Source organism: Brachyhypopomus gauderio, unplaced genomic scaffold, assembly GCF_052324685.1.
Source record: "Brachyhypopomus gauderio isolate BG-103 unplaced genomic scaffold, BGAUD_0.2 sc354, whole genome shotgun sequence".
In the NCBI taxonomy this organism is placed as follows: Eukaryota; Metazoa; Chordata; class Actinopteri; order Gymnotiformes; family Hypopomidae; genus Brachyhypopomus; species Brachyhypopomus gauderio.
Genome location: NW_027507175.1, coordinates 61399 through 83747, shown reverse-complemented (window position 1 = coordinate 83747; position 22349 = coordinate 61399). Strand labels below are relative to the sequence as shown.

At 48.4% G+C, this 22349-nt stretch overlaps 1 protein-coding gene across 1 annotated transcript; it reads left to right on the top strand.

Moving 5' to 3' along the window:
• Positions 1-607: 607 nt before the first annotated feature.
• On the top strand, positions 608-21949 carry LOC143504968 (roundabout homolog 2-like). Its single transcript, XM_076996077.1, has 11 exons — positions 608-731; positions 3288-3563; positions 4481-4606; positions 9542-9701; positions 10678-10941; positions 11845-12056; positions 15841-16026; positions 16606-16758; positions 17332-17595; positions 18581-18781; positions 19049-21949. Coding segments are annotated over exons 1-11 (1902 nt in total). The 5' UTR covers positions 608-673; the 3' UTR covers positions 19051-21949.
• Positions 21950-22349: the final 400 nt, after the last annotated feature.

Here is a 22349-nt window from a genome sequence, read left to right as displayed (position 1 = left end):
CACACACACACCCGCGGGGGGACACACAGCACCTGTTAAATTAAAGCCCCTACACACACACACACACACACACACGCTTGTAGGATGTAATGGAGAGAAACTCATATAGTGTGGAAAGCAATGGTGCAAGAAGTGAAGTGAATTAACGGAGTGACTGTGAGAATCATGGACAGTGTGTTGTGTGTTTCTCATATACCACACACAAACCCCCCTCACTTTTTTTTTTTTTTGCTAAAAAACAAAAGCTGTGTCAGCATGTGAATACAATACACACACACACACACAACACCCTCCATATGTTTACCTTCATGTCTGTATTTGTATTTAGACTCCTGTAGACTCCTGTCATGTCACAAATTCATTTCGTCTCTATTGTATCTGAACACTGCCACCGTACTGTCACGCTGGCGCTAGTGTGAGCGTCGGGCAGTAAGACTCACCACCCCCCCCACCCCTCCATCACCACCCCCCTACCCCCACACCTATTAGTTCATTTGGAGACTCCTTTATAATACAGTACACTAATACAGTAATACAATTTTTTCTGTAATTGACTCTCTCTCTCTCTCTCTCTCTCCTCTCTCTCTCTCTCTCTCTCTCTAGTCGCCCTGGTATCCTGAATTCCGGTGAAGCCAGTTATCCTTGGTTGGCGGACTCCTGGCCGACCACCAGTATGCCTGTCAACAGTGGCTCTGGGGGATCCAACGACCTCGGCAACTTCAGCCGTGGAGGTGATGCAACACTCCCACACCCTGCCCACACCCCGCCCACAACACTCCCACACCCTGCCCACACCCCGCCCACAACACTCCCACACCCTGCCCACACCCCACCCACACCCCGCCTACACCACTATCACACCACGCCCACAACACTCCCACACCATGCCCACACCCCGCCCACAACACTCCCACACCCTGCCCACACCACTATCACACCCTGCCCACACCACTCTCACACCCTGCCCACACCACTCTCACACCCTGCCCACACCACTATCACATCCTGCCCACACCACGCCCACAACACTCCCACACCACTCTCACGCCCAAACCCCACCCACACCACTCCCACACCCTGCCCAAACCCTACATTTACATTTATGGCATTTAGCAGACGCTCTTATCCAGAGTGACTTACAAAAGTGCTACGTAGTTGCTTGGAATCTCCAAGGTAGTATAGATCAGGGGTGCCCACAGTTTTCAGCTTGCGAGCTACTTATAAGATGACCAAGTCAGAAAGATCTATCGGGGTGGCGGCGAACGTAATTTGTTGAGCGGGGGGGGGGGGGGGGGGGGGGGGGGTGTGGCGACGTAATTTGTTGAGTGGATTGCAGATTGGCTACCGTGAATGTCAATCAAAATACAACCGTCAGTGCAGATGTGCGATTCATCTACTACTATTTTATGTGACGCGATCTACGCACATTCCAGGGTGTGGGACCGACACGTCCGGATCGATCGCGATCGACGTAATGAGCACCCCTGGTATAGATAGTCCTGAACACAAGGTACTCTAAGCTGGAAAAAACCACTAGACGAAAGTCATATGATACCTAACAATTATGCCAAGTCATTATTATACCTAAATATACACATCACCTGAGGAAAAAGACAGTAAGCACTTCCTATAACCCAATTATGCACAATACCTGAGAAAAGGACAGTAAGCAATACCTATAACAAACACCTGAGGAAAGAGACGATAAAGCACAGTAGACGAAAGCATAATTATGTAAAGTGCACTTAAAAGAGGTGGGTCTTCAGTCGTCGTCTGAAGACAGCAAGTGACTCCGATGTTCAGACACACAAGCGAAGTTCATTCCACCACCTTGGAGCAAGGACAGAGAAAAGTCTGGATGCATGTCTCCCTGCCCACACCATGCCCACTCCCTGCCCACACCACACCCACTCCCTGCCCACACAACCGCCCACACCACTCACACCCCGCCCACACCACTCACACCCCGCCCACACCACTCACACACCCCGCCCACACCACTCACACACCCCGCCCACACCACTCTCACACCCCGCCCACACCACTCTCACACCCCGCCCACACCACTCACACCCCCGCCCACACCACTCTCACATCCCCGCCCACACCACTCTCACATCCCCGCCCACACCACTCTCACACCCCCGCCCACACCACTCTCACATCCCCGCCCACACCACGCCCACACCCATCTGGAAGTCAAACTACTGCTCATACCAGAAATTTGAAAGCATGATAACACTCTCTACCCACATGACTCTTGTTCTTTGGGTATTTTCATGTTTTGCTAAGATGTATTCCTGTATGCATACGGCCTGTTTGTGTGTGAATACACACACATACATCAGAACACAGGGACGCTCTCACTGGGCCACTCTGTTCACAACGTCACTCTCAGACTAATAGAGGGCGTTCTGGCCTGCTGTCATCCCCCATAGAGCAGAGGAGAGAGAGAGAGAGGGGTGGATACAGACAGAAAGAGAGAGGGAGAGAGAGGGAGATGGAGAGAGAAAGATAGAGTGAGGGGTATGGGGAAGGGAGAAGAAGAGATACTCACTGGTGTGGGCAGCAGCTCGTGAAGGACAAGCACAGCTTGAGCAGCACAGATGAGACACTTCACACACACACACACACACATATACGGACACTCAACACACACATACGTCTGCACGCACACACGCGCACACGCACACACACACACACACACACACACATATACGGACACTCAACACACACACACGTCTGCACGCACACACACGCACACACACACACACACACACACACACACACACATATGGCACTTCACACTCACACATAGAGACACTTCACACACACACACACAGAAACAGACACTTCACACACACAGAGACACTTCACACACACACACACATAGACACTTCCGTCATGACTGTACATCATCTCCCCTTCAGTGAGCGTGCAGACACACACACACACACACACACACACACAGACACACACACAAAGGCAAACAGATGCAGACACTTCACACACATACACATACATGCAGACACATACACACACATACAGACAGACACATACACACACGCAGACTCACACACACACACACACAGAGACACACGCACACACAGAACAGCAGTGTTTTTTTCTGAATGGTAGGGAGGGAGATGAAGAGTGTGATGGTGTGCTGAAGGACTGTAGTAGACAGAGGAGTGGAGAAGCGAGAGAGGACCAGCGCCTCACACACATCTCTCCCTCTCACTCATCCCTCCCTCTCTCCGTTTTCAACCCTCTCTCCTCCCCTCCAGACGGGATGCCCGCCGGCCAGGCAGAAAAGTCGGGCACCATGCTGTCGGACGGCGCCATCTACAGCAGCATCGACTTCACCACCAAGGGCGGGTACGGGGGCGCTAGCCCCGCCTCCCAGGCCACGCCCTACGCCACCACGCAGATCCTTCACTCCAGCAGCATCCACGAGCTGGCGGTGGAGCTCCCAGAGGCCCAGTGGAAGACCTCCCTTCAGACCAAGCAGGAGATGACCAGCCTGGGTTACTCTCTGCCTGACAAGAATTCCTGCAACAACAGTGAGTGGGCGGAGCCTCTTGCGGGAGGGGAGGGGCCTGTGGTGGGAGCGGTCCATACACTTTGCGTCGAAATGCGTGTCTGTGTGTGTGTGTGGTGTTACTGCTATAGCGCTGTTATAGTGTAATCTAATCAGCCTTTTGAGATGAGGCCAATTTTTCTATCTAGAGATTGCCTCCAATTAAAAGTTCTGTCCATGCAAAGTTGGATAAGTGTAATGGGTTTCAATGCAATTGTTTCCACCCCTTTATTTTCTCAATTGTGTTTAGGCTAAAGCGTTTCAGGCCTTATTATCAAAGCTTTCATGTATTTCAGAAGTGCTTTTTAAAAACAAATTCATTGGATTGCATGTTTAATAGGCTCAAGAGATGTATTACATTTATCATGTTCTGTGCAATAAGTGGTCTTTGATCTGTATTTTAATTACAACTCTGTTTCAGAATATACATGATGTACATTATGCATTAGACATATACATGTCTCAGTGTTTTACTGAGCAGTTATTAGAATTTTTCTGAATAAAATCTAGTGTTAGATCGTTTTGAATGCGATCTTCCGTCACTGTACAGGGTCAGTAGAGGTCAAAGGAGTGCTAAAATAATCAAACTAAAACAATAATAATAGTAATATCTTTTATGAGCAAAAAAATAACTGAACAGAAACGCACACGTGTGTGTCTCCTTGTATGTCCGTGTCTCTGTGTCTCCTTGTATGTCCATGTCTCTGTGTCTCCGTGTGTGTATGAGTGTGTGTGTGAGTGTGTGTATATGTGTGTGTGTGTGCGTGCGTGTATATGTGTGTGTGTGTGTGTGTGTGTGTAAATCTCAGGCCGTTGGCTCTAACTGCACGTTCTGCATGCGCTCACGCTTGTCCTGCCACTCACCTGACGCCACTGTTTTTGACCTTCAACCCCCACTAGCACTCCTTTTCATTCCTGACTACCGATTGGCTGATGGATTGTCTAATAGAATGCCCCACAACCAATCACAGGATTTCAGCACCACCAGTTCCCACAACAGCTCAGAGCGGAGCGGCAGTCTGTCAGGTTGGTATAACACTAGGACACGCTCCGCAGGCCCCGCCCTCTCCTGCCCTCCTCCACCCGCCTTCCTGCCCCCCTGACCTCTGCTCTGGGTTACAGCCACCAGGTAGTCACACATCAGCATGTTCATAGGTTGAGAGTTCTCCGCAGGTAGGGAACTGCCTGTAGCGTCTGCACCAATGAGAACCCTGGCTTCACTAGGGGGGGTCCTGCGAGACTCCGTCCAGTCAGAGATGGTGCCTACAGTTTTTACAGTGATAGCAGCTTGAAACTGATAGGATTCTGCCCCTAGTAACACATTTACATGTTTTTGCAATAAAGCACTTTTCTGTTCCTGCAGAGATCAATTAAGGCCCTGTTACAGTCGTCGTCCGAACGAGAACCGGTAGAAAAAGATTTAACAAGACTTCTAGAGTTCACCAGAAGGGCTAGAAAGCTTTTGGACTCCAGATAGTTCAAGGACTAAAAATGGTGCACTCAACAACCGATTTGCCGTACATGATAAATTTAGCAACGATCTGAGCATTGATCTACAGATCGATTCATCGAGCAACTCATCCATCGATTAACTGCCTGCATGCGGCGTTAGGGGAGTGGCCATTAACCCTTTCTTGGGCTTCCCCACTCACACTGCTTTCAGCTCTGCTGCTACACTACACCACCTTAACCACATCCACTACACCACCTTAACCACATCCTCCTTTCACCTGCATAGGCTGCCTAGGCAGGCCACTTACCACCAGTACACACTTTGCTGTCTGGTATATATGGACCAACATGATGCATAATTCATTGTAATCCACACACACACCAAAAAACATACACACGTAAGTGCACAACGCACGCGCACACAGTTATACTGACTATAAACACCCCTCTCCCCACCACACCTCATCCCTCGCTCTAAAGTTCACTACCTTCTATAAAACTCGTCTACTGAATATTACTGTGTCATTCAGAGGGTGTAAAGACAGTCCTTCATCTCTCTCTCTCTCTCTCTCTCTGTGTCTCTCTCCATCATAAACCAGAACTGTAACTGTGCTGTACCTTTCTCTTAACAAAGGCAGCAAGGGGCAAATTTCTCAAGTGCCGGGCCTCGGGACATTCTTAGAGGTAGTTTTCCATCAGAAAGCAATCCAGCCTCTCCAGTCTTAGAGGTGCACTTATCAGCAATCCAGGAAAATGCCAGACCGACCCTGGGCCCGAATAACCTAATGATCAACCTAATGAAGCCAAATCAATTGTTTTGTTTTTTCTAAAGCATTTTAGATAATAGGAAAGGCAAAGCTCTTTACCGTCTAGCCCGAGCAAGAAACAACCCACTCACGGGCGTGTCTGGCTTCAAGCCAAGCCAAGTCCCATAAAGACGAGACACAGTCCACCACTACTGCTTTGTCTAAGTGAATGCTGTTGTGTACGTGAGCAGGATAGCATAAGTTGGAGACATATATATATACATATATATATATATATATATATATATATATATATATATATATATATATATATATATATATAGAAAGAGAGAGAGAGAGCACTGAACTTGGTAATTTCATTTTATAAACAATAAGTAGCAAGCTGAGCTACTTTTGGAAGCTGGTTGTTCCTATTGGTGATCGGAGGCCACTGATAGCCCTTCTCCACCAACGAGGAATGGGTTCCGTTCCGGATTACGATATGACTGATTAAAAAGGACGAGACACCTATTAGCAGATGTGATTGTTGCGTTGTTAAATAATATGAAAAAAAAAACCACTCCAAGAGTGGCAGGCCATGTGACTGGTAGTTGAGTTCCTGGTTAGGGCTCCGCCCCTCCTGTTTGTTCATTATGTCACCAGTGTTTACAATCAGACATTTTACATCATGATGGTTCTGACTACGAAATGTTGTCTGAAGTGTGAGGCAAACGAATCACAAAGCAGTCTACTGTAAACAAGCAGCGATATTAAATCAAGTGCTGAAGGCCGTTGGAAATCCACCATGATCCATAAAGGGTGGGAGCATGAAACGAGATCTATCCCTATGATGAGAGAGAGAGAGAGAGAGCGCAGTGGGGTTGAACACAACGAGATTGAGAAGATATCCCAGGCTTGTATTAGCATTTCTAAAGAGGGAGGCCATAGGCCAAGCTGCTCTTGATTGTTTCCCGAGCTAGCATGTGTGCTCCATTTGCCTGCCCCGGGATATTTTACCTCGCTATCTCAAATAATTAGAAGATATGTGGTTGTACAAACTCCTACTGAGTAGAATTTTAATTGGAGGTGTGTTGTGCAGTGGGAGTTAAATGTCGATAAGGTGGTACAGGAAGCATGTCTGAGAAAGGCTGTAGCTCTGAGGCATCTGAGAGCTTTTGTGTGTGTGTGTGTGTGTGTGTGTGTGTGTGTGTGTGTGTGTGTCTTTCAAATTTCAAAAGCATAAATGTAGTTATGTTCGCTGGCTTGGTGTTGTTCCAGGTGGCTGCATTCAACTACATTTTTCCGCATAACTGAGTCATAATAAGTAAACGTTAATATGTGCATGCAAACGTACAGAGGATCATCTGTGATGCTTTAAGATGAAGGTCCCAGGGTTTGGGTGTGGTGTTTGAACCGTGCACCAAGCCCGTGTGCGGGGGGAAGACTCCAGATGCTTCTGCGTCCTGGGGTTCTGCAGCCAATGTGGTGCTGCTACGAAGCCTTTATAGATGACAGAGGGAGTTACGGACAGCACGTGAGGAACTTTGTGTGAAGGCAGCGCACTGTCAGTGAGTGGGGCTTTCAGCTTGAGAAGTGATTCACAACTGTCTGAAAGACAAGGCAGGGATGAAAATGAGCATAGAATAACTGAAAGAGAAAGAGGGAGACAGAGAGGGGGAGGGAAAGAGGGGGAGGGAGAGAGAGAGAGAGAGAGAAAATTACTGAATATGAACAGGGGAGCTGAAGACTGATGGTGGCTGTCCGTAATAGGCAGAGGAATAGAGACGCTGTCTCTTGTGTTGCTGCTGTCGGTGTGTGTGTGTGTGTGTGTGTGTGTGTGATGTAGGCTGCTGGCTTCTCCAGTGCTGGATGAACTCTTGTGTCCGTAAACGTTGCCATGACGCTCTCCTGGGCTGCACCACTGCAACCACGTCAGTAAAAGGCAGCAGGGCAGCCAACATTTGGGCGTGGATGCATTTCAACCACTGATATAAAGTATATTAATTATTATAGATTAGCAGTCTCAGCCACTGATCTATAATATGTTCTTTATTAGAGATCAGTGGAATGACCAGCTCCCCCCAGGGGTCTGTCTACTTCCTGTCCGGGGCAGACATGATTTCAGGGGACTGGACAGAGTTCCGTTCAAAATATCGATGGCCTCTCTTCAACAGAGAGCATGACACAGAGCGAGAGAGAGAGAGCGGAGGGGGAGAGAGAGAGAGAGAGTGATTGAGCGATCACACTATTTCCACATTTATCGGCCGCAGCCTAAGTGTCGCCCAGAGGAGCGATTAGGGAACCCAATTACTTCCCCCCCCTTCACTTGTACCGTCGCCTCTCCCGCCTCTGGCCTGTTGTTATTTCCTTTTATTACTAGCGTGCTTTATTCATCTTTGTTTGACACCTCTGTCCACCTAACGCCTGTGGAACAGTAGTGTTCCCTCAGCCAGAAGCTCCTCTCCCAGAGCCCCTCTCTAATAGGCGCGCTGCAGAGAGCGTCATAAACGTCTCACGCTCGTGACAAATCTGCTGTTTGTTGTGTGGAGTCCCAGATGCTGGGCTCCACCCCCTCTTTCTCTCTCTCTCTCTCTCTCTCTCTTCCCTCTCTCCATCTCCCTCCCTCTCTCTCTCTGTCTACCCATCTCTGACGCCAGACAATTTTTACTTTTGCTACAAAGGACAAAAAAAAAAGACTCAGAAGTGTTTCTTTTGTTCGTTTGTTTGTTTGTTCTTTGGGAGTGAATTTTGTAGCTATGTCATCATGCTGGTCTCGCATATATACCGCCGCCTTGCTGTGCTCCTCGGGCCACAGCACCACACAGAACCAAAGTCGTGTAATGTAGTGGGGGTGGTTACAGGCCACGGGCGGAGGGGTGGATGCTGACGGAGAGGACTCTCCCTCTATTCTCTCCACCTCGCATTTGTCCGGCTGGCTACGTCAGCCTGCTTACACCCATCTACACAGCCTGGAGTCACGGTCCGCTGTAGCAGCATGTAGCCCTAACTAGTCCATAGGGAGTCTGACCACCCATGCTGCTATCCCAGAATGCACTGCTCACGGGCCAAGGTTCGATGGAGTCTTGTTCTTTTTGGACTGTAAAGAGGTTCTAACATCTTTACATGAACTGTATTGGCATTTAAACCACAAGGATCCACATGGCCAAATATCTTTTATTTCAATGTTACTATAGTAACTAAATAATTCATAGTAGTTACTGCTTATTATGCTTTAAGGTTATTAATAGAATATTGATCCTGGAGTTTATGAGATTAAGCCAAGGACACTACTGAAAGAGAGCTTAATTAATCACTAGTCTGTTCATTCGTGTGCCTTCTTGCAGTGTTAGTGGTTAAATTCTGCTGTGAAAATCAGCTCCAAGGTTCAAGTTCTGTTTCACTGGCTCCGCCCCCCTCCACATTCCGTTTCCTCTGCCGTCCTGTATCATGCTGGGCGGAGCAATGAAGGAAGGGGAAATGAAGCCCGCCCCCGCAGACTGCAATCAGACTGGTGGGCGGGGTCAATACTGGGAGGAGGTCATATTTCACACCAGGCTTCAAGTGAGGAGAGAAAGATGCCGATGTGTCTCTCTCTCCCTGTCTCCATTGTGCCTTGTATCCTCGGAGCCCCTGAGACAGCAGGTACCCGTGCAGATAAGAGCCTTGAGAGGCGGAGCTAACACGCAGCGCCAGGCGGGTGTGGGCGGTCTTTCGGAGCAGCGGCACAGGGACGGTCTGCAGTCATGATCGCTTGTTTCCGCAGGTGGGAAAGGGGGGAAGAAGAAGAAGACCAAAGCAGGGCCCAAGGCCACCAAGGCCAACGGCTCCGGCTGGGCCAACGTGCCCCTGCCCCCGCCCCCGGTCCACCCTCTGCCAGGCACGGAGCTGGACCATTACCCCAGGGAGCCGCACGACGGAGGAGGGTAAGCCAGACAACACGGCAGCCTCCATGCCAACAGTGGGTCCTCTGCAGACAGCAGGGCAGGTGATTGGTCACAGCTACATCAGGGGCCTCGTGTGGACGGTTTGTCCACGAGCCGAACCAGCTTCTAGGATCTTGTTCGTAATGTATTCTTACTCTTCATTGCCTGAAGGGTCTCTGTGTAGGTATGGAGATGTATGGGACCTGTACAGTTATTATGAGAGTCATTATGTAAGCTTACATTTGGCAAAAACAGTACCGGGCTGCTGTTACTAACTGACAGTGTTCCGTTTAAGGAGACACAAGAAGAAGTCATTTTCCAGTCAAGCATGGGTGTTTTCACCAGCCTTCGTGTCAGCGTTTTGTCCCGTCGTGTTAAGAGCAGAGCGTCTCTGCGCAGAGGCAGGAAAACAAGAAGGCGGAATCACAAATTAGGTCTCTTGCTTGAGAGGTGTGCTTGCCTTTCGACCCCATTCATTTCCGCCACAGAGAGTCATCTTGCTTAATAGGCTCTCTGGCAAATGAGGACTCTCCTGCACTGTAAATCTGAGCACTGTCTTTAATGGCTTCAGCTTAAAACCATTATGTCCTCTGGGCTGTGCGCTGACAAATTCCTTTAATGAATACTGGCTTTATGATGAGTGTTTTCCCAGTGCTAGGGCCAGGCACGCCACCCTCACCCTCTTGATGAGGATGACGACAGTAAGCAGCCCGGACTTGTTTGCCCTCAGAGGCCAAACGAGATGCAAAGATATCGCGCTCTTACAACGGACCAATTATGGAAGTCAAAATTAATTTGTATAAGAACCACAGATGATTATTCACAGTGGAAGTTTGTGTTGGAGCCATTTTGTTTTTCTGGCCACACCTCTCTCACTCTTTCTCCCTCCTCCTTTCTTCCTCCCTCCTCCTTTCTTTCTCCCTCCTCCTTTCTTCCTCCCTCCTCCTTTCTTTCTCTCTGCTCCTGGGGACGGCAGCTACGAGAGTGACGGCTGGGGTCCTCAGCTGCCCGTGCAGACCTACCTGCACCAGGGTCTGGAGGACGAGCTGGAGGAGGAGGAGGAGCGTGTGCCGACCCCGCCCATACGGGGCGTGGCCTCCTCCCCCGCGGCGGTCTCCTTCGGCAAGCAGTCCACCGCCACGTTGACGCCGTCGCCTGGCGAGGAGGTGCAGCCCATGCTCCAAGCGCACCTGGACGAGCTGACGCGGGCGTACCAGCTGGACATGGCCAAGCAGAACTGGTGAGGGCCCAGTGGCCGCCGCGGCCGGACCACAGAGGTGCCGGACGTGAAGACCCGGGGTGATGCTTACGAAATAGGCCCATTTATTTGACTGACGTTGAAATTGTGTAAACTGTGTAAATTTGAGTCCAGATTTCCAGATAAAAAACAGAGGTAAACAAACAACGTGCTATAAACTCCACTGTCGGAATGTCACTCATTCCAGTAAAACTCACTAATCAAGGTTTTCCCCCCCCAAACACTCCGCTTCTCCCGTTTAGACTTAGGAGTAAGATCGGACTGTCGTAGTTACCGTTCAGTTCCCTTTGCCAACTCTTCCCCTGTGGGCTCTGGGTTTGAGCAGCTCCACGTCATCCTACTACCCAGAGAGCCAGCGCGCTCATTACGCCACCCGCCCGCGGAGGAGCGCGTCCTGCTTGTCAACAGGGAGAAGTCACGTTCCCGGAGTAACGACCACGTTACTCCACGTGCGTCTTTGACAACGGGGGGGGGAGAGCCCGTGATTATACAACAATGCTGACGTTCGCTCACACGCGGAAGAGTCCTGACTGACTGGGACACTCCGGTCCGACAGCAGGCACGTCTGGGGCCTTCACCATTGTGTCTTCCTCAGCTGCAATTAGAGGGCGATTGTGTTAGCAGTGCGGCAGGCTGCAGTGTGGAATTAGCCGAATTGTCCCGATTCATCCGCGACATGACAGGGAAAGTTTCAGGAATCGCAAATTCGCCGTGACAGGTCGTCCTCCCCCCCGCCCCCGGAACGCATCTCTCTCGTCTAGAGGTGCCGTTTGACACGCATTGTCTCCAGCTGACATGCTGTCTCCCACTCAAATTTGGAAATGTTCGTGTGTGTGTGTGTGTGCAGCTGCTGAAGCATTCCGTATTTTTTATTTTTTGGCGCAGGCATATGCAAGGAGGCCCGTATCCTCCCCAAGCCCCAGCACCTCCTGTAGGATACATGTCCAGCACCCTCATGTCTGACATTGAGACGGACCTCCCTGATGATGATGAGGATGATGAAGAAGAGGACGAAGGCTACGAGATGTCCCCTCCCCTCCGGGGAATCGAACACACACCTGGCTCCAGTATGGACAATTTGGACAGCTCCGTCACAGGTAAGCTAGAGACTACACTGTGTCTACCCCGCAATAGGACAAACAAGCTACATCTAGACAACAACTATTGCAGACCGCAAGCCCTAAATCATAAAAATGACGTGCTTGCATACTCTCACGTTAAGAAGAGAAGCGATACGCGCGAGTTCTGGAACTTCACAGTCTTCGTCGTTTAATTAGCTTCTTATCCGCCAACCGTCTTTTCCTCATTTGACGGATTTCAATCAGCGTAATTGGGTGAGGAGCCCAGCTCCACTCTGCCGTGCACCGGGACAAAAGGCAGGAGCAGCAGGGCCAGAAACGTGCGATTACGCGACGGCCCCGCGTGTGCAGCACGCCCTTATCCCCTCCCATATCAAATTACAGCTCAAAGCCACGTGCGGTGCAAAGGTAAAACAAAGAAAACAGTCGCCCGCTAATGATCTCTCATCTACATGCAGCATGTTTCATTTCAGTTATCGCGTTATGATTATGTTAGCAGTGTCTGTCAGGAAGGCATTTGTGAATGTTTGCATTTATTTACACGTTTAAAGGATGGCATGGCATTGTTTACGTTTACAAGGCAGTGTAAATCAAACGCCTTGTGTCACGTGTGATGACGGGCTAAATAGCTAGGACATCTGTGTGGACTGTATATGGGACAGTAGTGTTGGTGATTGCGCGTGTGTGTGTGTGTGTGTGTGTGTGTGTGTTATTTCCCCTTTACCTGAAAATGAACATATTCAAATTGGGTTTGTTCATGCAGTTGGTGCTAAACTCTCCTGAATTATAATTACCACTATGAGAAGAGATAAAGAAAAGTCCATGAATTTTAAAAAGAGGCCGTCAAAATGGAGAAAGAGAGAGAAGACAGAGCAACAGAAAAGTGAGAGAAGAGAGAAGAAAGAGAGAGTGTAACTGGATACCAAACCTGCCTACAGCCCATATCTGTATTTTTTCCCAGGCAGATTTGGAATAAATCTCACGTCCGGCTCCCCAGTTCTGGCCAAGAAGCACCATTTCCATTTTTACAACTTATTGGAGCGCTTTTATGGGCAGTCTGTCATAGGGGACGCGTGAGACGCATGAAGGGTATGACATTGGAGGACTGGAAGCTGAGAGCCTGTGTTTTCATGCCTCTCCTTCCTCACTGACCACAGCGCAGAGGGCAGGAGGGTGAGCAAACGTCCCTACACACCACCTCTTTTCCTCGCAGATGGAGTGTGTAGTCTGTAAAGTGTGTGTGTTGTGCCGTTAGTAGACACCCTTCGGATTTGACCTCCAGCACCCGCCATCGAGGTCTCGAATTCAATTTTCAGCACCTCTGCTGATTACACACAGGAATGGAAACCTCAGCATACAAAACAGACACAATATACACAATATACAGAAGGACAAAGAAGAACGTGAAGATGGAAAGACCGAGGGACTGTTTGACCGATACAGATCAAACCCAGTGAGCAGGAGGGTGGGATCCGCTGGAGCGTACCCTCCTCCCCGGGACGTGTGTCTCTGTGGCGATGGGCCCAGACACCTCGCGGGGCTGATGTGGTGTAGAAGGCGTTTGGGTCTGGGCCTTATCCCCAGCATCTCTCCTCCGCATGGCAGACAGGGCTATTTTCTTTTATCTGGCCATGCGGCTGCCTCGATCACCACTCTGACAGCAGCGGCCACTGTACGAGCTCACGGAGATACGGTGAGAGAGAGGGAGAGAGAGAGGGAGAAAAAGAGACAGAGAGCAGTGACGGTTAATCGTCTAGATCTGAATGTAGGAGCAGAAGCATGCTCCAGCTGGTCTGCACACAGCAGTGGCTGGGCGGAGCGATAAATGCACCTGCCACAATAAAAGTTCTTTAAGCAAGAGACAGCACAAGGCCCTGCAAGGACGCTACACTTCCCATGGCTGTGTGCTGAAGGGGATGTGCTGCTGCTCTCCCACCGATGGAGGGAAATCAAAAGGGAAACCGGGAGTGTGTCAACAGCCGACAACGCCACCCAATGCCAGCAACGTCACCAACGCCACCCAATGCCACCCAATGCCAGCAACGTCACCAACACCACCAAAGTCAGCAACGCCGCCCATTAAGAGCTTAAGCGGCTTTAGCGTTCGCTAGCATTCGCCGACAAAGCTCAGCACGGGACGCCCAGAGCAAGGTCACATGTCCCCAAGGCAGGAGCAGTCGCCCGCTCGTCAAGGGGAATAATTACGATGCTTAACGATATGCAGATGAGGGCCAGGACCGGCGTAAATCAGCTTTAGCGCCAGCAGGGTGCGGGGCGGCTTTTATGACCCAGATAACTCTGCTTAGCAGAGCCGCGAATATTAAATAGGCGTCAATGGGACAAGTAACCCCCACTTCTGGAGTGGGGGGGGGGGGGGGGGGTGTCATTCAGAACTGTATGTACATCACAGAATTATGAACTGAGAAGTCATTTAATTTAAATTAGCTGTTTTAAGTGGTCCATTAAAATATCCTATATGGCTTATATTTGAAAAAAATCCACAAGGGATAAAGATTTCTTTGATTTTGAAACATTAGTAAAAAGTACTACATTTATTAATAGTAATATATGTTAGTAATAATAGATTTTAATAAAAAAAACAACTGTTATTATTGGTGTTGTTATTAACTGGTGAGCTCCACAGGCATCCCTGGGATGAAGATAGTTTTTGTGATTGTTGTTTCCACCTGCTAAGCCCATACCCCCACGTAGCAGGGCTCACTGGAACCACCGCACACTCTGAGACACATTTAGCCAACACATTATTAGTGCTGACATCCACTCGCAGGATCCGTGAGTGTAGCGCGGGGTTCCACCGGGCAGAATGCTCCCTCCGTGAGGGGGGTAGGGGGTGGGGGAGTTGGGGGGGGGGGTTGATGCACAGCAGAACATGGCCTGGCTTCACAGCGAATTCATTACACTTCATATTCCCATGGAGACAGGAGGACCCAGGGGAGGTGGCTTTCTTTTTGGTGAAGCTATGCACTGTTTCAGTGCTGAGACAGGCAGAGATGTCACTGGCAGGAGGATTTTTTTTGGTTTTATTTTCTTTATAGAAACATTTTTTCCTATGCTGTTGTTACTATATATTAAAACAGGGATTTTTATTTATTTAATTTAAATTACAAAAATGATTATCGTTCTCAAGAATCACAGTAATATTTGGTGTGGACCCCTATCTACATTAAATCTACAGAGATCTGGCTTCTCTGTCATTCATATGGAAGGTCACACTTTGCTGGAAACTACGTCTCCCCAGACATGTTTCCACAGTCAGTCACACAGAACCTTGCTGTGAATCGATAACTAGCAAAAGACTAGCCTAGCTGTAAAGAGTGAGAGAGCCTAGCTGAGTGTTCTGTAGAGAGTGAGAGAGCCTAGCTGTAAAGAGTGAGAGAGCCTAGCTGAGTGCTCTGTAAAGAGTGAGAGCTTAGCTGAGTGCTCTGTAAAGAGTGAGAGAGCCTAGCTGTAGCGTGAGAGTGCCTAGCTGAGTGCTCCATAGAGTGAGACAGCCTAGCTGAATGCTCCGTAAAGAGTGAGAGAGCCTAGCTGAGTGCTCCGTAAAGAGTGAGAGAGCCTAGCTGAGTGCTCCGTAAAGAGTGAGAGAGCCTAGCTGAGTGCTCCGTAGAGAGTGAGAGCCTAGCTGAGTGCTTCATAGAGTGAGAGAGCCTAGCCGAGTGCTCTGTAGAGAGTGAGTAGCTAACACAAGACTCCTAACCCTAGAAACTCATCCCAGAAAGCAAACAGGATGAACTCCTCCCCTAAACTCGGTAAACTCACGCCCTGTGGCCACTGCTCCCAGGCTCCATGGTGAACGGGTGGGGCTCGGCGTCGGAAGAGGACCACAGGCCCTTCTCCAGCCACAGATCCAGCGGGGGGAGCTCGTCCGACGGCTCCCTCTTCACCCAGTGCAGCTTCGCTCGGGCCCTGGCCGCCGCTGCCGACAAAGCCGGCTACCGGTTGGACGGCACCGGTCTCGGCAGGAGAGGTTTGTGCGTGCTGGTCGGTCCATGATCAGCTAGACCTCTGGACGCGCCTCTGGACTCCTGCCCCATCTCTGTCTCTCTGCGGCTCTGGGTTCTTGCTTACTTATGAGGTTTTGGCTTCTCAAATTCTTGGCTGTTTTAGTGGGTCGTGAGAGGAATGTGGTACTAACATTCTTTTATTTTTCTCATTTATTGGGGCATCGTAACCACTTTCCTTCTGTAAGAGTTAGCAAGATGAAGCTGGCAGTGAACCTTTGCAGCTGACCTCTGGGATGTGCATGGCTCAACGCTATGATGCTAATGTGGTATTAGTCGTCACAAACGTTTGGTTGGGCTCTCACTGGCTTTCTGGAATGGATGCCCTGATCTCTTCAAACATCTTCACAGGAACCTATTTCAGTGCTTGGTGGTTTTCTTGCCTTACAAACTACAGCAGAGGATGCTGTTATCATTCCATCCCTTGTTTTCCATTTGGCTTAGTGTCCCTCTCCTCATTTCCAGGTGTGCTGCTAAGCTACAGAACAAGCATGACTCCCCATAACCCTCCCTTACCTGTAATGACTCTCTTACGCCCTCTACAGACAAAGGCCAGAGGCATCGCCCCATCAGCCCATTCTCCACAGACAGCAGCGCAGTAGGCACACACAGTCTGGGGCACCAGCGGGCAGTGCGACCCACACGCAAGCCCAGAGGGCCAGGCACCACTCCCCACCGCAGGGACCCAGGTGCTGACGGTAAGCCCCGCCCCCAGCACACCCACATTACTGAACCAAAATGAAGTACCAGACTCCTTAAACATCAGAATGAGCATTAGCAATAAGCTAATGAATAATGTAGAGAGCAAGGGTACATGGTTAGCGATTAGCATGTTTGAGTTAGACCTTAATCATTAAATGGATGACTTAGTTAAAGTAATAATAGGTAAACATGGCTTTCCTCAAGCCATCAGCACTGGCGAAGCAGCTAAGTTGGAAACCCATGGCAGGTGTTCTCTGCTAGTTTTAATGCCAAGGGCACTGTGTCTTTTACCTGTCAAAAACCTACTGCACCATTTCACATTTCAAAAATTGTGGCAAGCCATAATGATTTTCAGCACAATTACCATATTGCCATTTTGAAAGGCTTGATACAGTTAGATGCCATTGGCGGTCTGTGTTCTCACCCATTGAATGACAAGGTTCCACAAATGTATGCACAAACTGCAGATCCTGCCTTTTGGTTACATTTTCCTGCTGTTACACTGAGAAAAAAATTACTCCCTTGATGTTTTACTGTGGGTGTGTGTGTGTGTTATGTGTGTGCGTTAGACCTACCTCCACCCCCAGAGCCACCCCCCTGCCAGAGCCAACGTGGGCAGGGGCCAAGGAGTGCAGGCAGCCTGGGTAACCCCTCAGAGCGAAAGGCCTCGTCTCTGGAGAGGCAGCCCATGGTGGGGCTGGAGGAGGTGAAGAGCTCCCTGGAGCGCCAGGCGCGGACCTCTCTGGAGCGCCACCGGCAGGCCCAGGAGAGACTGGGCTCCATTGAGAGAGCAGAGGAGGCCCGGAGGGCGCAGAAGAATGGCCCTGCCTCAGGTACAGCCGGTGCGAGGTGGCTATGAGAAACACTTGCAACAGGACACTATGAAGACGTTTGCTAGTAGCACTAGTAGTAGCGGTTAGTAGTTAGCTAACAGTTAGCTTAACTGATCAACGATTTAAGAAACAATATAGGGGAAGGGTGCCCAGATCCTGGATACAGACATCCAGATCCTGGAGAGGTGCCCTGATCCTGGTTAGAGGTACCCAAATCTTGGATAAAGGTGCCCAGATCCTGGGTAGAGGTGCCCAGATCCTGGGTAGAGGGGGTACCCAGATCCTGGGTAGAGGTACCCAGATCCTGGGTAGAGGTGCTAAGATCCTAGAGAGGTGCTAAGATCCTAGAGAGGTGCCCTTAGCCCTGGTCTAAGGTCAAATTCATAGGAGAAAATTATTATACTGTTCCATACAAATCCCAGAGTTGAGAAATAACTGAGAATGACCTTCATTCCAGTGCTCAACCAAGCTTTACGCATGATCAACCGGGTCACCTGGACTGGCACATCCAGATGTAGACCCAGGTGTTCAATTAGGCAGGCTGCTGTGACAAGAGCTGCACCTGGAGTCAACAGACAGGCTCATCTGCGGTTCTCTTCCCCATCCCTAAGCGCTTACCCTGGCTAAGTCTGGGCTCCTTCAGCCGCAGGTGGCCTGGAAGCAGCTCAGATGTACTCTAGTCACCCAGCTTTGCATTCCACGAGCATGTATGTCCATGTGTACAGATCAACCTCTCTGCATCGTGCCTGGGAGATCATTAGGGCCAGCGTAGAACAGAAAGCTCTCTTGTAGGAGACTAGAGTTCAGCCACACCCAGTGTGAACTTCTGAAGCTCATTAGGATTCTCGCAACAAAAATAATCGAAGACCAGTTACTCTAATCAGCTCAGTAAGTCTGACAGCTCATCTCATGCTGGGAGAACTTGATTGGGCATATGTAGTAACCTTTGCTTCGGTGTAACGCTTGTTGTGTGAACATCTCACAGAGGAGGCCATACCGCCCTACAGCAAGCCATCATTCCCATCTCCCGGGGGCCACAGCTCATCCGGCACGGCGTCCTCCACCTGTTCCACAGGACCCCGGAAAGGAGAGAGCTGGAGGGGCCAGCACCATCGGCCCAGCGCCGAACACGCCGACTCCGGCTACCTAGGAACCAACGGCCAGGGACAGTACTCAGGAGAGTTATGTAGGTCCACACCCTCCCTCCCTTCACACAGCTTCTTCTTAAATTAATCAAAAAGGCAGAGACCAGTCGATCATGGGTCCCCGCAATCAGAAAGTCAATTAAGGGGAATCCGTGTTTTTAATTACATATTGAACTGATCGATGCTTGAGATGGGGGTTTGAAAAAAAAAAAGTTTCTCTCAGTCCATACCTTATCTTCATACTGCCGTGCATGATGAGGTGTTGTTGGTGTCGGTGCGTGACTCGGACCTGTGTGTGCTTCCGGCAGAGTGAACAGGTGTGGCAGGAAGCTCGGGCCCACCTCCACCTGCCGTGGAGACCCATCGCCTGTTCAGCGCAGTAGGTGCACTCTGAGACCCCAGCAAGAACCAACCACGAGGGGATCTGACGAGGGCGAAGACGGAAAACAACAGACTGTAAATGAGCTGTAAAGACGGACATTCGACCCACAACCTTGATTTGATGTTTTCTGTCCTTTCTAGAACAAAAAAACAAAAACAAAAAAACACCTTTGTCGTTAAAAAAACAAACAAAAATGCCATCCAGAGAAAAAAAAAAGTTAAAAACATGAAAAGAAAAACCCATAAAAAGCTTTGGTGAACTGGAAAAAGGAATCCTATTTCCTGTAAATACATTCTCAACATTAAAATTGTTATTGCATTGCTATGCAACCAGTTCTGTTTGCTCCACCCCCTTCATCTGCTATTGGTCATTTGTATTATATGTGAATTAATAGGCTGTGGTGCCATGAAAATAATGATTTTGTTGTCATCATTTGTTAATATCTCTCATGGATTTAAATGTTATTATTGTAATAATTATTATGATTCAAATGTTTTTCTTTTGCACTGCAATTTTGGTGATAAGCACAAAAACCATAGCTCCCACTAACATGAAGTACGGGGGAGGGGAGGTGTGAAGAGACGTTACTGTACTGTAACTAGAGAAAAGATAAATATATAGTCATGTACAGAGATATATTAAAATAAGACATGAGGATCCGTGATTGCGAGAGAGGCAGAGTTGCACGATAGGTGTCGGCAGCGGCGGGATTCTCCTGAGGCTATGACAGAGGGCGTGCAAACCCTCTCGACGTTGGAACGGTGCTGAAGGGAGGGGCGTCGACGCTCAGTTAGGTGATTTGCGGGACAAGTGAGACTACGGCAGACCCCATTGCAATAACGCTCAACTCAAAAGCGGTCACGTTTTCCCAATGGCCACCTGTGCGCGTTCATCCGCGGGTCCCGTGCAAACGTACCGTCGTTCTTTGGCTCGCTTAAAGCTGGGAGGCCATACGCGGCGTCGTTTAGCCGTCATCGCCCTCCACCCGTCACTCCATATTGTTTGTTTGTTTGTTTACATCAGCCCTTCTCCTTGAACATCAGTCAGTATCCCTGTCCATCCATGACAAGCGAGCGTCCTGTGTCCGCTGAGTGATGTCGATGTGTGATTGTTGCCATCAGCTCTGTGAATAAAGGCTCCCTCTGACTGCAGCTCTGTCAGATCTGTAGTTTTGTGTAGTTTATGCTTTTTTTTGTGGGTTTACGTTTCTTCATGGTTTATAAGCATTTAAAAACAGGAGCGATTATAAAGCCATATGAACAAAAATGTAGTCTTCATGTATGGTTTTTGGTTATTAAAACCGCTGGTCTAAAAAAATTCCCACAAAGGCATACATGAAGCTAGGTCTCCCGTTTTAATGCTACTGCAAAACCATGATTTGAGATTCTCCGAAAGTGTGTCAAAATAAAGACTATATTATTTACATCTGTTGAGACCCAATTATGGACAAATAACTTTTTAACTGGCTTCAAGCCTGGTATGTTTGTACAACATCCTGGTTATTGGTTATCACTCATCATCCCAGTCAGACTGAACGTGTCGGTTTGTGACTGCATGTTAACGTGTTTGAGATATCAGGGTGAGCTCTCAATTTGCAACACTAACCATGCATAAGAATTGTGATTCCATGTCACATTACACAGACAATTAATACTGGGTCATGGTATATCTAATATGTTCTTAGCCAGGGGAGTTTTTATTCATCTTGAATATTTATTCCTGAATTTTTTTTTGATAGTACCTAATCCCATGGGTTTAATTCACACGTTATGACACTCGAGATGACAGGCCATGGTTCTGTTGTTTCCAGATTATTTTATCTATGCAGTCACTCAAACGCATATGCATTTAGTTACACAATCCAATTCAGACTTGTGTAGAAGAACTTTAGAGAAGTGAAACCTCCCTTTAGCATATTTGGAATTTATTATCAGTTATTGATCCGGTAATATCAGTGCACGACTGACGTAGTGGCCTCACGTGAGCGTTACCTGCTCACTGTCACGTGCGCTCTTCTGATGGCCCACTCTCCATCCTGGCAGCACCACGTCTGCCCCGACAGTAGTAGTGCCCGTCCAGGAGCAGGGCAGTGATGGTGTAGAGATGGATGTTTGTGGTGGCAGCTCTCTCTGGCTGGATCTCTCTCCACGGGGCACACCACTGTCTACAGTCTTGCGACCAACTTCCCTTTATGTCTCTTTCTTTTCTCTTTGGGGTATTTTATATAAAATTGTACAAAATGTTGCCCAAAAAAGAATATTTTTTACCGCTGAGCCTTCAGGAGAATGTTATTGGTTGTTTGTTTCTCTTTTTTTTGGTATGAATAGTTGTGCTGAAGAACGCTTGGAGCGAATAGCTTCCTCAGACTGTTGCCATAGCCACATCTCCCTCGGAAACCCATCTGTTCGTTTCTCCTGTCCACTTGTATGGAAAATGAGGTGCAGAGAGTATCTCAGGTTATTTTATATATATTTTGGTGGTGTTATGTGAGCGTGTGTATATATGTGTATATATCCATATGTATCCTCACACAAAAGTTCATTACAAGGTCACCAATGAAATTCTTCCCCAGCTGTTCAATGGGTCTCTATTCTCTCATGCCTGATGTTCCATGAAGATGTGCCAGAACACTTTATGTTCATATCCATAAAGCAAAGATGTCAGTTACAGAACATACCAAATTAATATTGATATTTCTAATGTCTAATGCATTTAGTGTCTTTTTTAATGCTAATGTTTTTTTTTCTTTGAAAATCACAGTGTTGTTGTTTTTTGTATTTATTAAGATAATAAAGGTATATTGTGAAAAATGCATAAAAAATCTGAATATGAAGTATTTTGTTTTTTTTTCCTGCTGTATTCTTTCACTGTCAGACATAGAAAGCTGTGTGAGCCTCTCGGCTCTGAAGCTTACATTACCACTGAAAGAATCTGCAAGGGAGTCTGCAAGGTCTGAGTTGCTCAGATTGTGATGTGACCACACTTCCTTGACCAATGGACATACATCTAAAAAGATTAACTTGAAGGAAATATTAACATTAGAAAACTTTGCTAAACATCTCATTACTTGCTGTTTCTTTGGAATGATCAGCCATGGTCTTTCTTTCTCTTTCCCATCTCGACACTATCTTTGTAGCCTGTGTGTGTGTGTTGCCTTTTTGCTAAGAAACAAAGATTAAAAAAAGAGGAACATGAGGTGAAGTCTGCAGATGTCCTACCCTTTACAC

Coding starts and splice junctions, on each gene's coding strand:
- LOC143504968 (XM_076996077.1), top strand. CDS start 674: ATGCCTGTCAACAGTGGCTCTGGGGGATCCAACGACCTCGGCAACTTC. Junction 9,702..10,677: donor GAGCCGCACGACGGAGGAGG/GTAAGCCAGACA, acceptor TGGGGACGGCAG/CTACGAGAGTGACGGCTGGG. Junction 17,596..18,580: donor GAAGAATGGCCCTGCCTCAG/GTACAGCCGGTG, acceptor AACATCTCACAG/AGGAGGCCATACCGCCCTAC.